Source organism: Pipistrellus hanaki (genome assembly GCF_964339955.1).
Source record: "Pipistrellus hanaki genome assembly, chromosome: 14".
Taxonomy (NCBI): domain Eukaryota; kingdom Metazoa; phylum Chordata; class Mammalia; order Chiroptera; family Vespertilionidae; genus Pipistrellus; species Pipistrellus hanaki.
This window is the reverse complement of record NC_140516.1, coordinates 13496940-13514273: the sequence shown is the minus strand read 5'-3', so window position 1 is coordinate 13514273 and position 17334 is coordinate 13496940. Positions and strand designations below refer to the sequence as shown.

The window sequence follows — 17334 nt, the reverse complement described above, 5'->3', positions numbered from 1 at the left end:
TAGTGAAAATAAAGTGAGATATTAAATGCAAGATGCTCAGCACAATGCCTGGCACAAAGTATTCAGTAAATCGTAGGCATCATGATTATTAATGCTAGTGGCCCAGTGCATGGATTCATGCACAGTGAAAGGAAATTAATTAGAAAGTGGCCAGCGGGGCGGGACCTGGGGCGGCGCCACGGCACAAAGAGCACCTGTGAAGTGAATGGGGGTCCTTCCAGCAGGTGGGGATTGGGCTGGAACTGGCTCTCTGACATCCCCCGAGGGGTCCCGGAGTGCAAGAGGGCACTCTGCAAATTTGCTGTCGTAGAGGGTGTGGAACACAAACACAAGTGTGCAGTAAACCAGATGCGGGGATGGCATTGCCCCAGCATCAACATAACCCACGGCCAAAGGTGGAATCACGTGGCCCCGTGACGAATCAGGCTCCCTTCTCTCTGCTTTCGGGGTGCGTCACCCGAGAACTGCCACTGCCAAGTCACTGCAGCTCAGCAGCTCCTGCGTTGAACATCTGCCCCCTGGTGGACAGTGTGCATCATACCTACTGGACGGTAGAATGGTCGGTATATATAGCCTTTTATATATACAGATTATATACAGTAGGAGCTTCCTAATTGTTTAAAAAAAAAATGGGGAATGGTGGCTATAAAAATCTAGAGAAAGGGACAGCAACATGAACTTGGCTAGGCTTACCTTTTGCTTCTCCACACGTTCTGCCTCTTATGGGTGTTATACCCAGCTAAAATAAGAGACTACATTTCCCAGCCTCTCTTGCAGCTAGGGGCAGGGGAGGTCTTGGGTGGGTGGGACTTCTGTTTGGAAAGACACCCTTTTGCTTGTACTTGCCCTCCACCTCCCTGCAGTCTGGATCCTACAGATGATGACTGGAGCCCCATCAGCAGTCTCAGCCCATGCAGCAACCTTGAAGAGGAAAGTCTCTCCCGCAGGATGGTGCAGCAGGAGCCCGAGTCCCAGTGACCCTGGACACCCATGCCAGTCGCAGCTTGCCTTCCTCTGTGAATCACTCATGTGAAAGCAAAATCAACCTCTATCTCACCTGGCCAGCCTGGCTCAGAAGTTGAGTATCGACCTATGAACCAGGGGGTCACGGTTTGATTCCCACTCAGGGCACATGCTCAGGTGGCGGGCTCAGTCCCCAGTGTGGGGCATACAGAAGGCAGCTGATTAATGATTCTCACTCATCATTGATGTTTCTCTCTCTCTATACCTCCCCTTTCCTCTCTGAAATCAATAAAAATATATATTTTAAAAATCTACCTCTATCTTGCTTAAGCCCCTTTTCTGAGTTTTCTGTAATAGGAAGAAAAACCCAGCCCTCACTCTTAGAGTCACAGAACAACCAAGCTAAAAAGCAAAATGCCATGGCCTGGAGGTGGCAAGAGGTGCGACCTGGGGAAGGGCCTGCTGCTTCTCCTCGGCTCGGCCAGGCACTTACTCGTCCCCGATGTAGAGCTTGGGCCAGACCTCGTTGACGTGGGTGTACTGGGGGCTGCCCTTCCAGAAGAGGCGCTCCAGTTCGAAGGCTCCGGGGGTACAGTAGTCCTCGGCCTCCACCTCCTCCGCGTTCGGCGGCAGACTCTTGGCAGATGAGTAGGCACTCTTGAGGCTCGCCCTTGGTTCTCGGGATGTCATTCTGGAGCCAACGGATGTTCTCCTTTCTGCAGCTGGGTCAGGAGAGAAGGTCAGGACCGGGGTTAGCAGGGGACAGAGGTAGGGAATGGGCTTTAGGGAAAGAGGTGGGAATAAGCTGATGCTGAGATTTGGCAGATATTTCCCGGGCCTGCTGTGCTTTTGCTTCCTCCTCCCAGGCCCCAAAGGTGAACAAGGCAGGCACGGTGGCAGTTAAACAACACATCACACATTCCAGTCTCTCCAGGGTAAGTGTGCTGGGAGCCTCCACCCCAGGCTGAGGTGGGTGCAACAGACCCAGGACAGCAATCCCTGCAGGTAGCCAGCCCCTGGCCTGCTTCCTTTTAGACATTACCCCTTCTTTTTCTTAATATATTTTATTGATTTTTTACAGAGAGGAAGGGAGAAGAATAGAGTGTCAGAAACATCGATGAGAGAGAAACATTGACCAGCTGCCTCCTGCATACCCCCTACCGGGGATGTGCCCGCAACCAATGTGCATGCCCTTGACCGGAATCGAACCTGGGACCTTTCAGTCTGCAGACCGACGCTCTACCACTGAGCCAAACCGGTTTCGGCAAGACGTTATCCCTTCTTTGGGGCCTCCTTTTTCCTTTATCTGACCAGAATCTGCTGACTTGGGCCATTTTGAACTCAAATAGGAAGTCCCAGAAGCTCCCTGGCACTCCAGGCTGTGGCGCTCAACATCAGCAGGGAGCCAGTGCCCGAGAATAGGGCACACCTGTCAATCCCGAGCCTGTGTCGCCTGGGCAGCCAAGCACATTCTCAGGGCTTCGGGAGCCTGGGGGTGGAAGGAACCTTGGCTGCGTGAGTGTTCATCGACTTGTTGGGACAGTTGAAGTCAATGTTTGCAGCCCCTACGCTGGGACGCTGGCAGGGTGTTAACTGACCCGGGCGTCAGGAGAGATGTTCCTGGCTGGAAAGCTGGGGGTGCAGGTTGCAACGTGTATTTAGAGAGCTTGTCAGGCTCTGCGAGTGGCATGCTGGAGGCGAGTTCCCATCCCCAAGGAAAGGCATTTCCTGTGGATCCCTGAGCTGAGTGACTGATGCGTCTACACTCTGCCTGGGGAGGGAACCTCAAGCTCTGAGGCTGGAGGGAAGGAGGAAAGGGCAGAGTGGCTGAGAGACACGGAGGTTATTTATTAACAAATTAGAGGCCCTGTGAATGAAATTCGTGCACGGGGGAACGGGGGTTCCCTCAGCCCTGCCTGCCCCTTCTCACAGTCTGGGAGCCTTTGGGGGATGTCCTACTGACAGCTTAGACCCACTCCCCATGGGGAACAGGCCTAAGCCGCAGTCTGGCCTCCCTCTGCGGGAGGCAACTGGGCTGATCAGAGGAAGGCGCCACCCCCATCACCCTGCTGCTGCTGCCACTGCTGGTCACCGCAGCCACCAAGGTGTTTCCATTAACAGACTCCAGCCCCTTCGCCACGAAAAAACGACAGCTTTCTTTAGGCATTTTCAAGATGTCTCTTTCAGAGGATATGACCTTTCTTTCTTTCTTTCTTTCTTTCTTTCTTTCTTTCTTTCTTTCTTTCTTCCTTCCTTCCTTCCTTCCTTCCTTCCTTCCTTCCTTCCTTCCTTCCTTTCTTTCTTTCTTTCTTTTTTTCATCCTCGCATCACATGAGGATATTTTCCCACTGATTTTTGTGAAAGAGAGAGGGAAAGACGGAGAGAAACATCAGTGTGAGAGGCACACTTAGATTGGTTGCCTCCTGCATGAGCCCTGACCTGGGCCCTGGACAGGGAGGAGCCTGCAGCCTAGGTACATGCCCTTGATCAGAATCAAACCCGGCCCCACTGTGGGTTTGTGTCTCAGCTCAGGACCCGGACCGCAGCTAGAAAGACACCCCTTTTGCTTGTACTTGCCCTCCACCTCCCTGCAGTCTAGATCCTACAGATGATGACTGGAGCCCTATCAGCAGTCTCAGCCCCACTGTGGATTGTTCTCTCCGGCTCCAAGGCAGGGTGCAGGCCACCCTGTCTGTTGTTCTCTCAGGCTCTGGGCCCATGCCAGGCCCCTCCTCCTGAGCTGCTCGTGACCTTTGCGGCATCCTGGCCTAATTTGCATTATATATGTGTGTGTGTATGTGTGTGTGTGTGTGTGTGTGTGTGTGTGTGTGTGGTGTGTGTATTTAGCATTTATTTTCTGTGAGGCACTATTCCAAGTGCTTTATGATTATTAAGTCATTTAATCTTAAGTCAATTAACAGCCCTATAAGGTAGGTGCTATTATTAACTCCATTTTACAGATGAGAAAAACTAAATTGAGGATGTGTATAACATATGATCTTAGTCTTCTGAGAAAAAAATAAATGCAGAATTCAGTGTGAGGAGGGCAGGTCAGGGGCTTGAAGAATGCAAAAAGAGTGTTGGTAGCTTCAAAGACCACTGGCTCTGTCAAAAGGACTCAGAACACAACCGGAAGAGGCTCTTACTTGTCAAAAATGGGACAATTTGAACATGAAAAAATAACTGCAGTGGATTGAAACACGTCGAACATTCATTTTTTTTAGTTTTTCTTTATTGTTGATAGCATTACAGATGTCCCCTTCCCCCCCTCCCCCATTAACCCTCTCTATCCCGCATGCTCCCACCCCAGGCCTTCACCATACTATCATCTGTGTCCATGGGCTATGCATATATGCATATAAATTCCCTGTTAATTTCTCCCCACCACCCATCCGCCCACCCTCCCCCACTGTCCCGCTGAGATTTGTCAGTCTGTTCCATGCTTCTATGTCTCTGGGTCTATTTTGTTCATCAGTTTATTTTCTTCATTAGATTCCACATCTGAGTGAGATCATGTGATACTTGTCTTTCTCTGACTGGCTTATTTAACTTAGCCTAATACTCTCCAGGTCCATCCATGCTGTGTCAAAGGGTAAGAGACTCTTCTTTTTTACTGCTGCATAAATATTTCATAGTGTAAATGTACCACCACTTTTTTATCCACTCACATAATGATGGGCACTTGGGCTGTTTCCAGATTTTAGCTATTATAAATTGTGCTGCTATGAACATAGGAGTGCATACATTCTTTCTGATCAGTGTTTCAGGTTTCTTAGGATTTATACCTAGAAGTAGGATCACTGGGTCAAATGGCAGTTCTGATTTTAATTTTTTGAGGAAACGCCATACTATTTTCCATAATGGCTGCACCAGTCTGCAATCCCACCACCAGTGTACGAGGGTTCCCTATTCTCCACATCCTCTCCAGCACTTGTCATTTGTTGATTTGTTGATGGTAGCCATTCTGATAGATGTAAGCTGATACCTCATTATTGTTTTAATTTGCATCTCTCTAATGATCAGTGACTTCAAGCATTTTTTTCATATGTCTGTTGGCCATCTGTATATGCACTTTGAAGAAGTGTCTATTTAGGTGCTTTGCCCATTTTTTAAATTGGGTTATCTTCCTTTTGTTAAGTTGTATGAGTTCCTTATTTTTCTTTAACCTTCACAGATGTATCATTGGCAATTATGTTCTCCCATCCAGTGGGCTTCCTTTTTATTTTGTTGATGGTTTATTTTGCTGTGCAGAAGCTTTTTAGTTTGATGTATTCCCATTTGTTCATTTTTTCTTTAGTTTCCTTTGCCCTAGAAGATGTATTGACAAACATTTTGCTATGAAAGATGTCTAGATTTTGCTGTCTATGTTTTCTTCTAAGATTTTTATAGTTTCACAACTTACATTTTTAAAAAATATATATTTTATTGATTTTTTTACAGAGAGGAGGAGAGAGGGATAGAGAGCTAGAAACGTCGATGAGAGAAACATCGACCAGCTGCCTCTTGCACACGCCCTACTGGTGATGTGCCCGCAACCAATGTACATGCCCTTGACCGGAATCGAACCTCCAACCTTTCAGTCCTCAGACCGACGCTCTATCACTGAGCCAAACCGGTTTCAGCCACAACTTACATTTATTTTATCCATTTTGGGTTTATTCTTGTGTAAGTTTGGTGTTTTAGTCCTTCCTTCCTTCCTTCCTTCCTTCCTTCCTTCCTTCCTTCCTTCCTTCCTTCCTTCCTTCCTTCCTCTCTTTGTATGTACTTGACCAGTTTTCCTAACACCATTTATTGAAAATACTGTCTTTACTCCACTGTATGCTCTTGCCTCCTTTGTCCAATATTAATTGAGCCCAATGGCTTGGGTCTGCATCAAACATTTGATACACAAAACAATTCTTCACTGTTGGAAGGTGCTAGGGAACAGCTCATTATTTTGAAGACAGAAAAGTAAAGGGAAAGAATCTAGCATTATTTATTGTATCTTTCTGATAAAAACTATACTACTGGGCCTCTTTTATAAAGTATTCCAGATGATAAAAAAAGACAGGAAGCACCATTTTACAACATCTGATGAGCTAACGGATGTTGGCAGTGACCAGTGACTGTCAGCAACATAAGGAGAGACGATCAGCCTTTATGGGCCTTCGGATGGAAGAATACGCCACCACCACGCAAGTGGTCTCACCAAAGGAAAACCTGAATTTTCCACCAGCGTCCTCAGAGTCTAGATCTAACACGCGTTTTGTAGGAGATTCAGAGGACAGTTAAATTGTACCACTGGGCCGTGTCTGAGAAGTACAAGTGAAATATTCACAGAAATAATATAACGTCTGAGATTTATTTCAAAAATAATGTAGTTGGAAAAATAGAATCATGTGCTGAGTGTGGGGTGGATGGAGGGTGTAGGTGGGGGTGTGATGAGGCGGGAATGGTGGTGGTTGGGTTGGATCATGGCTGCAAGGTAGTTAGTGTTTTCCTTTATGTGTGTTTGAACTTTCCATTCTAAAAAGTTTTAAAAATAAAAGGAAAGATCTGAAACCACTGCTCTGGGAAATTTGATTCACCCAAGTTTATAGCAGATGAATTTTAAGGATCGGGAGCTCGCAGTGTGTGTCTTTGGGGATGATGGGAGGCCAGGATCTGGGGCTTTCTCCTGCAAAATCCTGAGTGAGGGGATGGGGGCAATGGGCAGCAGAGGTGACCCTTCTTTGGAGTCTGTCAAAGTGTGGTCTAAAGGCCGTCCCCCAGAATCATCCACTTGCTAAAAATACAGATCCCTGGCATGCAACCTGACCAGAGGGAGGGGGCCTAGGAGGCTGCACTCTAACACACTCCCAAGTGTGTCTGATGCTCAGCGAAGTTTGATAATAATTGCCTAAGAGTGTGGCTCAAGGGTCAAAGAGCTGTTTCGTCAAGAGAAGGGTCGTAAGGATGCTCAGTGTGTTTTCCATCTTCTCACTGAAGTGGAGGCCAGGCCTCAGACCACAATGAGGGAGCAGGGCTGGGAGGAGTGAGGGCTGGATCTTACCCTGGGCTCCTTGGAGATGGCTCCTTCATGGTATTTATCTCAGGAGCCTCGGAGTCTGACATGGAGGAGGTGCTCGGGAAGTATCTGTTGCACGAGGACCTGGCTTAGTGAGTGAATGGAATGAGTGAGTGAGTGACTCGGGGTGAATGAATAAAGGCCCGTGAGGCCTGTGCTGGGGACCCAGCCAGAGCTGAGGAGGCAGGGCTGAGCCTCTGGGCTCATGTGGAGGAGGAGTGAAGGTGAGCAAAATGCAGACCCCACGATGGACAGACCCCATAGTGGCCGGCGGCTCAGGCCTGAACTCCACCTGGGGCTGGCCGGCTGGCATTCCCAGTCACCAGCGAGGGAGTTGTTCATGGGATGGCCAGACACTTCTGTGACCGAACCAGCAGACACCTCTGTCTCTAAGAGCGGGGTTACTGCTCTCTTTGCGTCAGGCCCACAGGCCCCTTACTTTTGGGATGTCTGTGGCACAGCCCATCCATGGCACTGACTCTTCTTAAGTCAAAGTGAATAGGAGAAGCTGGGTACCATATACCTAGGTTTGGAGGTGCAGGCTGTTTGGAACCCTGCTTGCCACTCCGGGAGGCTTCAGAGAGGTGATTTCGGGGAGACGTCCCGAAATCCCTGCTGCCTCCTTTGATCGCTGGAGCTGACCTCCCCCTCACAGAGGCTGCTCCTCCAGCCTCCAGCGTGCCGTGGACAGAGCCATCCCACCCCCATCCCATCCCCATCCCCATCCCATCCCCATCCCCATCCCATCCCCATCCCCATCCCCAACCCCATCCCATTCCCATCCCCATCCCATCCCCATCCCATCCCCATCCCCATCCCCATCCCCATCCCCATCCCCATCCCCATCCCCATTCCCATCCCCATCCCCATCCCCATCCCCATCCCATCCGCATCCCCATCTCCATCCCCATTCCCACCCCATCCCATCCCCATCCCATCCCCATCCCCATCCCCATCCCCATCCCCATCCCCATCCCCATCCCATCCCCACCCCCATCCCATCCGCATCCCCATCTCCATCCCCATCCCCACCCCATCCCCATCCCCATCCCCGTCCCCATCCCCGTCCCCATCCCATTCCCATCCCCATCCCCATCCCCATCCCATCCCCATCCCCACCCCATATCCATCCCCATCCCATCCCCATCCCCACCCCCATCCCCACCCCCATCCCCATCCCCATCCCATCCCCATCCCCACCCCCATCCCCACCCCCATCCCCATCCCCATCCCCATCCCCATCCCCATCCCATCCCATCCCCATCCCCATCTCCACCCCATCCCATCCCCATCCCCATCCCCATCTCCACCCCCACCTGCACCCCCATCCCCATCCCCATCCCCGTGCTGAAAGCCCCGGCTGGGTTTCCAGACAGAAGAGGAAGTGGTGCGGTCTACCCAGAGCAGCTTGGCACGCCGAGGAGCTCTGGGATCTATTATCCTCCCGCGCGCAGATTTGATGGGGGAAGAGAACAAAGCGCAGAGCCGGCCAGAAACCACAGACCTGTCATCTTTCCAAATCCTGAAGGCGGCCTGTGTGCATCCCTCTCCGCGTGGCCCCCAAATCTCCGACCCTCAGAGCGGCCAGGGGCGTCTGTTTCCCAGATCACAGCCCGAGTGGAAGGGGAAGACAAATCGGCTCTGTTTGGTTTCCATAGAATCGACCCGGAGATTAACTGCCGAGGTCTCAGTGACACACAATATCAATCACGGGCTAAATGTCATAACGAGAGCCGGGCAGGTTGTCAAGAGAGGCCTCCAGGTTGCTGTTACAGCTTCATATTTAAAGGTTTGGTCCCGGGAGACCGAGCGCCGAGTTGACGGCTACTTGGCTCATGTACATCAGCCCTTCTCTTCCCTCTCTCCCCCCACACCCTTTGGGGTACCAAACCCGGCGCCCCCCTGAGGGGCCGGCCAGCTTACGGAGAGGGGGGAAATGGGCTGTGTGTTCAGGACTACAGCCAACAAACAAGCATCTGACTGTGGGCCTCAGGTCAGTGATGACAGGGCGCAGTGGGGACTGTGGCATGCTGCAGAGCGAGAGCCCCCTCGTGCGTGCCCATGTGGTTTTCAAATGTAGGGGCTACAGCAGATGCTATCCTTGTCTTATCCCAGTCCTGGGCTCAGATCACCGCTATGTAAATGGACAGTACCCTTCCCCTCTCAAGCCACTGTATCCTCCTCCTCGAGGGTATTTTCTGGCATTTGCACTGGTCAGGCCTAACCTCGGGAGAGTTACTCCCAAAGGTCATTGGAATGAGGGGCAGGAGTTGGTGGATCAACACCCCAGCTTCTTCCATTCCAAGCGGGACCGTTGTGAAGTCTGCTGCGTGCCCCAACCCCTCTCCCCTCCCACACACACACACACACACTGCCCACAACCTGCTCGTTCATACATCCTTTGCTAGCTTCCTCCTCACCCAGTCTCACTGGTCCATTCCTTGCTGTGCTCTGGAGCACCTCTCAAACAGACACCTGCACCCAAACCCTCTTCTCAGGCTCTGCCTTCAAGAGAACCTAAATGAAGATACCGTTAATTCTAAAACAGTTGAAGATACTGTGGCAGCAGCGAATGCAAAGGCCCAGTATATTGGACCTCTAAGGCCTGGAGTGCCAGTTCCCCTGCCTTCGAGGCGCTATTTCCAGGGACCCCTCGTTAATTCGGACACCCTTTCAGAATTTTCGATGGTACAACTTGCATTTGGTTAACGGTTTCCCTCGCCCAAGGAGGAAAGGTTTTGATTTGAATTCAAAAATGATAATTTCAGAAGAGAAACCAAGATGGCGGCATAGGGTAGACACCTGAATGCAGCCTACCACCACAAATTTGAATTTAGAACTGGAAAAGAGGGGAGGCATTGCCCTGAAGTACCAGACAGCTAGCTGAGAGGAGGCTCTGCCATCTGGGAAGGAGAGAGAAGGCACGCTGAACCTCAGGAACTGTGAAGGTACGGAGAACTGTGGGCATGAAAAGGCGCTGGCTTTCTCCTGGCACATGGAGAGGGAGGGCCGGACCAAGATTGCTGCTGGCTGACTCCCGGTGCGCGGAGAGGGTGGGCCGGGCTGAGTTCGCTACTGGCTTACTCCCGGGGTGGAAACGGCAGACAGCTAATGCACGGCTGGCTTTCTTGTTTGAGAGGAAAACAGAATCACCCTATTGCTCTGATAGACGGCCCCAGTCAGGGAGAGGCCAGACTGTCAGGCAGCGGGCAGAGATCTCTCGGAGGTGTGTGAAGCAAGAGGCCATTATTGCGGGACTTGGAGAGGAGTCGAAGGGAAAACAAAGCTTGTCTGCACCAACCCGAGATGAGCACAGAAGCTCTCCTAGAGGCTGGCTTTCTCTAAGGAGGGACTGGCTGGAATCCAAAGCTTGTCTGTGCCTTTACCAAAGAGGTGCGTGCGCCTGCAACCAATCTTCCAAAACTCACCATGAACAGGACTTTTCTAAGGTGAGACTGACAGGGAACCAAAGATTGTCTGCGCCACTCCAAGACCCCTCCCCATCCAAGCGGAGTACAGAAGCCCTCCTAGCTGAGACACTGCTGATCCTCACAGCCAATTGGCCTGGAGATCAATGCTTCCCAGTGATACCAACAATAAGCAAGGCTTAACAACAAGACTGCACACGCTGCCCACAAAGGGCTACACCAAGACTGTCCACCACAGGTAACTGGGAAGGCTGTGCTACTGGGCTCTACCAGAACACCTAGCACACAAAACTATTCCATCAAATCAGGGAAACAACTAAAATGCGGATAAGAGGCAGGACACAAAGGAAGGAGATGGAGGAAAAGAAAAGATTGGACATTGAGTTCAAAACTACAGTTATAAAGTTATTTAAGAATATGCTAAAAAAAAAAAAAAAGGCCAATAAAATAAATGAGACCTATGAGGATATGAAAAGGAAGCAACTATAAATAATAAGAGATCAACTAGAAATGAGGAAAACATTGTCTGAAATAAAAAATATTACACAGAGACCTAAAAACAGACTGGAAGATCGCAAAAATCAAGACAAAGATTTAGAACACAAAGAGTAGCAAGAAGATAAGAGAATCCAGAAAGTTGAAGATAGTGTAAGAAACCTCCAGGACAATTTCAAGCGAACCAACATCAGAATTATGGGGACCCCAGAAGAAGAGAGACAGCAAGATACCGAAAGAATACTGGAAGAAATAGTGACAGAAAACTTCCCCTACCTGGGGAAAGAAATAGACTTACAAGTCCAGGAAGCCTGCAGAACCCCAAACAAAAGGAATCCAAGGAGGACAACACCAAGACACATCATAATTAAAATTCCAAGAGCAAAGGACCAAGAGAAAATATTAAAACCAGCAAGAGAAAAGCAGGTAGTTACCTATAAAGGAGCACCCATATGATTGTCAGCTGATTTCTCAACAGAAACCATGCAGGCCAGACGGGAATGGCAAGAAATATTCAAGGTGATGAATAGCAAGAACCTACAGCCAAAAATACTCTACCCAGCAAAGCTATCACTCAGAATCGAAGGCCAAATTAAGAGCTTCACAAATAAAAAAAAAAAAAGCTAAAAGAGTTCATCACTGCCAAACCAGAATTATATGAATTGCTGAAGGGGGTTATTTAGGAAGAGGAAGAATAAAGATAAAAATTATGAACAACAAATATGTAACTATCAACAAGTGAATCTAAAAACCAAGGGAATTAAAAAATCTGATGAACAATATTAACTGTTGAATATAATAGAATCAGAAGTATGGAAGGGGAGTGGACTGACGATTCTCAGGGAAAAGGGGAGAGGGGGATGTGGGAAGAGACTGAACAAAAACTGTGCACCTATGGATGAGGACAATGGGAGGTGGGGAAAGGGCAGAGGTGGGGTGGGAACCTGGTGGAGGGGGGCAATTGAGGGGGGGTAGAGGAACACATTTGTAATAATCTTAACAATAAAGATTTATTTTTAAAAAATGATAATTTCAACACCATGTCAAAACAAAACAAAAAAAAAAACGAAACACCTCATATAGTTTTTATTTTTTTAACTAGGCTTAACTAGGCTAGAAAAAAAAATCCATCCAAATGTCAATACTGTGAGCAAGTGTCAGGACTCACATTTTCCCCCTGTTTTCTATTTTGGGATTTTTAAAATAAATAATTATAATTTATAATGAGTAACCGGTGTCTTATTTTTTAACTGTGCAGGCCACACAGGACAGTCTGGGCAGGGAGCTGCTGTGACTTCCGGTGTGTGATTTCCTCTCTGTCTTCCTTGCTCCTGGGACCTGGGGCTTTCTTGGAGCTCCCTTCCTGCCTGCCCCTCTCTCCCCACATCCACCGTCTCCTGGTCCTTGTCTGCTCTCACAGCCCCAGCCGCCCCGAGGACTTTCCTGTCTTCACATCTCATCCTCCTCCAGCTTCCCTTTCTTTTTGATCACAGGGAGCTCCAACCCGAGGGATAAGGTGCTCGTCCAAACCCAGCCTGAACCTTTCGCTGGGCGCAGAGATGCACTGTTCACTTGAGTGGAACAGTGAAATCTCTAAGCGACCCCTGGAGCCTGCAGAGCCTGGCCAGGTAGCCACCCCCAGGAATGTGAGCCATGCGCAGGCCTCCTGCTTAGGAAAAAATGTCCTTTGAGGGTACTTTTGGTGAGGAAAAGATAAGTCCTGAAGCATGACTCAGAAAAGAGGAGTGAAACGCAGGGAGCTGAGCTTCTGTCTAAGGAAGCAAGGCGAGTTCTGAGTCTGCTAGACTCAGGGGTGTGAGGGGTCGGGCTGTAGGTGGGGGAGGGAGGCCTTGAGGCCAGAGACAGCCAGTGAGGAGAGTCCAGGGGACAGGGCCACAGACTGGGAGGCACAGGGATTCCCAATACTCAGCTTGGCAGTGCCCCAGAGCTATGTCATTCCTGTCACCCTGGACCAGGGTGAAACTGCTAAAAATGATAGGCCTGTTTATGGTGGCTTTGAGAAATCAAAGGGAAAGAAGCTTGTGCCAGTGGAGAGAAGAAGGAACCAGAAACAAACGAAGCAGCGTGTACAGAGTGCTTCTGGTCTTATACAGAAACCCATTTCGCCAAAATAATAACACTGCCTATACACGTATTTAAAGATGATGAAATTTTATGTGGTTTTTCTTCTTCTTTTTAAGGAACTCCCTTCTAAAATTTTGCGAACAGGTATTGAGTAGATGGAGCGGGAAACAAAGCTGCGGAAGTTCTACTTTAGGATTGTTCTGGGCCCGGTAGATGCTCACCCTCACCCTGTGGGCTGAGGCACAGGACGTGGCCTTCAGGACAAGGCCGGACCGGGAGGTCCTTTGGTCTTGAGAGGCACTGAGAGCTCTCCCGACGAGTGTGCGCGCCCCGAAGGCAGAGATGTGTCCTCCTTGAGGTCTCTGGTGGCAGCAGCCAGGCCCGAGACATATCAGAAAGTCCTGCTAGTCCCTCAGGACTCCCAGGAAACCAGAGGCATCAGGTTTTGTGGGGCCTGAAGCTTCCACCGTATCTCTAAGAGAAAGAAAACCAAGGAGCCACTTGGACGTGAAAACCCAGAAAGAGGCCAGCGCAGGCGCAGGGTCCAGAAACTTCAGGGTGAATCCATGTCTGAGGGCAACTCTGGTCCCCTCTGAGTCAGAGGAAGAGGGCGGGGCTCCTCCTGTCCCCTGTGGTGTTGGAGCCCGTGTCCATGTCCTCGACTTGCCTTAGCCTGGCCTTGGGCTACCTGAGCCAGCATTGTGGTGGGTCACGATGGGGTGTGATGGGCAGTGGCCTCGTTTCCTCTTCGACTTCACCTCAGAAGGTAGGTCCACCCCCAAGTTCTTCTCACACATCCCGCCGTTCAGAGCTGGAGATGGGCTAAACCTCCAGAAGTTTTTGGCCTAGTAGAGTCGTTTACAATCTAATCTTTTCCAGCATTCTCCTCTTTCTTGACGGTATTCCATATCTGTGCACATGTGTACACTGTATGTTTATGTCCACAGTGTACTGGGGTCACAGGGGACCGTCCGTCTGTGTGTAAGAGCATGCATATTGTGTTTCTTCCATGACAGCACCGCAGGTGGGCTTGCAACGTGCCTGGAACAGAGCGGAGCTAAGAATGTGATTGTGGTCGGGTCAATTACTCTATTAGGAGAGCGATGCCTACTGGCAGGGCCTGTGAGGGATGGAATTTGGCAGCAGTGTACATACAAAAAAAAGTACATATTTTTAATTTACTACAAGTCCATGCTTGTCTTTCACATCTTAAATCTGCAGAAATGATCCCAACCAGGAAATAAAAGTTGTGGAATTTTTAAAAATTAAAACTTGGACGTGAAAACCCAGGAATTTTTGTTGTTGTTGCTGCCTATAATTTAATTCTTAATGTATCAGACATAATCCAAGTTTCACAGATTCTTTTTCTTCTTCTTCTTCTTTCGGATTCTGGCAAGTATGTTAACAGGAGGCAATTATGTGAATTAATATAAACTTCTTTTATTGAAAAAACAAAAGCCCTCATTTAAAGAGGTAATTTAATATTCCTTCTACCATGGTGTTGATGTCATTAACTTGTTTGATTAACTCTTCAAATGGTTTCAAAGCGCTTCGGGGTGGTAATTTATGAAGTCCTAATTGATGTCCCCGATCTTGGTTTGGCAGGGCTGGGCCTCCCGGAAACCGGGAGGAGGTCGGAGGCCCACACTCGGCCTCCTTCTCAGACAAGGCCCGGCGGGCCGGCTGGGACGGGCTGTACCTCTGTGCCGGGCCGGGGGGAGTGTGGGGGGGCCTCTGGCACAGGAGCTGAGAGGCTATGACGTCCGAGCAGGCCACTTGTGGTTCCTGAGCCCCAGCCCCTGAGCCGTGGCTTCCTCTGAGGACGTGTGGGAGCGGCGGCGGTCCCACAGCATGTGAATGCGGGGCTGGACGGCCTTGGGTTCGGGTCTCTCAAGAACCATCTCCTGCTGTGCACCACCTCCGAGCATGGGTTCTGAGTGCAGAGGGAGATGGAGGCGGGGAGAGGACACAGTGCCCCTCACCATGGCCTCCAGGCCGCTATTCCTCACTAGGCCTGCCTCCTGGGGCTGCGCAGAGGCCGCTCTGGGCCTTGGGCCTTGGGCCTTGGGCCTTGGGCCTTGGGCAGGCTGGGGGCCAAGTGCCCACCTCTTAAAGCTGCCACAAAAGTTCACTGCAAATTCCAGGGCCTGGCAGGACTCAGAGAAACGACCATGTGGTTGGTTACTTTTCCCTTGTGCATGGCGATTGTCTACTCTCAAAACCTCTTGGGAGAGGACACCTGCCCCCACTTTCCAGGTGAGAAACCTGAGGGTCAGAGCGGTTGTGAGTAGCAGGACACCAGGCTGGAGAGTGGCGAGGCCAGCAGCCCAGCCCCGGCCCATGTCAGCGGACAGGTCGCTCTACTCTTAGCCACAGAGTGTGCGCTCCTGAGGGCAGGCCCGGGCTCTCGGTTTGCGTTTGCATCCGTCCCGATGTGAAGCACAGAAGGTGTGACATCTTGGAAAGGCTCCCTCTGCCTCACAGTCTCACTACCTGGGCTTTAGCTTCCTCATCCGTAAGTGGGTATGATGACCGCCTTTCCGATGTTGAGTTAAATGAGATGATGCAATCGCTTGGCACATGGACACGGGCTCAGAGAATGTGTCGTGAAGGGAAACCCGGAGGCAGGGGCAGGGGGCGGGGAATTCCCCCTGGCTGAGAGCTGGATTCTGAGTGGAGAGTGGGAAAGAGTGAGAAGAGCAGTGTGACTGGGGCGGAGGGTCTTTGGGGGGTGGGAGGGAGGTGGTGGGCGGAGTAGTTGTGGCAAACAGACAGGCGTGAATAAGCCTGAAGCGTCTCTGGTGACGGCTCAGTTGTCCTGTCTGATCATTCGGGCTTTGGGAGGAGGAGAAAGGACTCTCTCCGGGGTGTTAACATCCTCTGGCCGTGCCAGGCTGTAAGACTCCCCCCCCCCCCCGCCCCCCCTTAGTTACTGTGCAGTCGGTGGGCCTGGAACCATCAAGGTCACCAGAAGGGAACGTGCAATCACCATCTGCTCAGGGGTCAGGCTGCAGAGGGCAAGCGGAGCCATTTCCTGGCGCGGGGCTCACTGGCCTCCCCAGCTCCTCAGACCCCATCCCCCATCCCACCCCTCACCCCCTTGCCCAAGGCTCTTTCCTTGGACAGGACTTAGCAGCCCTTCAGTGTTGTTTATAAATGGCATCTGACGGGACCACAATGATTTTGCCTTGACGAGAACAAAGACGGGGCCACAGGGAAAAGTTGGGGCAAAGGGGAGGCGGCCTCTGAACATGCTCTCCTCACGCCCCTTCCTTCTCCTCTGAGAGCTTCCCTTGGAATGTTTTCAGCTTTCCTCAACAGTCGGGGCCGCCCACTCCCAGCATCTCTTGGGTCCCAGGCCCATGAGTGCCACTGGGGCCACAGGACAAGGCACCGGGGTTTGACGGGAGACCCCTGGTCTCAGACACAGGATACCATCCCACCCTCCTGCCCACAGGTGGGGCTGTCTTGGTCCAGTGGTTCTGTCCCTCCATAATTCAGTCTCCCCATATTTACCAGGGCGCCATCCCAACCTCACCCCCCTCCCTCTCTCCCCACCAGGAATGGGAAAAGCTTTAACAATAGCCCCTCTGTCCAGATGGTGCCAGTATTACTCCCAGGATGCAAGGAGAATTCTCCTCCGTGGGATCTGAGTCCTTCATTGTGATTTGTGTCGCTCTGCACATGATGTGGGTCATTCTGGTGTCTCCGGCTACCCCTCCCGCTGAGAGTTTTTCCCTCCACTGGCTAAACGGACAAATGCAGACTTGCTGGAATGTGATACAATGCCTCCAGGGCCACCGAGGGCCCCCCGCTGAGCTTGAACCCGCCTCATTCTCCTTTGGAAACAGTCATTGAACTGGAAGCACCGATTTGGAGCGGAGAGAATTCCATGGAGTCTCCAGACAAAGATGGGTAACAAGAAGCCTTTCACACTGAAAGGACATCAGCTGTTCTCCGTTTCTCCAGATACAGGTTGGAAAGGGGGCTTCTGATCCCTGCACCCAGGTTCCCTAGAGGACATTGGACGGGACCCAAGAGGTGCCAGTCCCGCCACCCAAGGGCCTTACCTGCGTGCTGGGGCCTGGCTGGCTCAGGAGGTGCTTGTCCGTGCGGTGTGCGGTGCCACACACCCGGCCACCCAGACTGGCATCCGAGAGCCTATTTTTAGGGTCAGATCTGCTGACGCCGACCTTGTGTGCCACGCAGTCTGAGAGGAAACCCGAGGCGTCTGCTTTGCCAGTGTGACCTGAAACCCCCGACCGACCGTGGGAGCCCTGTACCTGGAGCCCACACGCCTGTCCCTGGCTCCACCTC

The 17334-nt window shown here is 51.0% G+C and overlaps 1 protein-coding gene across 1 annotated transcript in view; it reads right to left on the bottom strand.

The window, feature by feature from the left end:
• The window catches only part of DUSP29 (dual specificity phosphatase 29), a 39717-nt gene extending 22383 nt beyond the window's left edge, over positions 1 to 17334 (bottom strand). The window contains exons 1-2 of the mRNA XM_084904896.1: positions 17088 to 17334; positions 1457 to 1685 (exon numbers count right to left, since the gene is read on the bottom strand). Coding sequence (XP_084761022.1) covers positions 1457 to 1653 — 197 coding nt within the window. The 5' untranslated portion in view covers positions 1654 to 1685; positions 17088 to 17334. The remainder of the gene's footprint in view (positions 1 to 1456; positions 1686 to 17087) is intronic.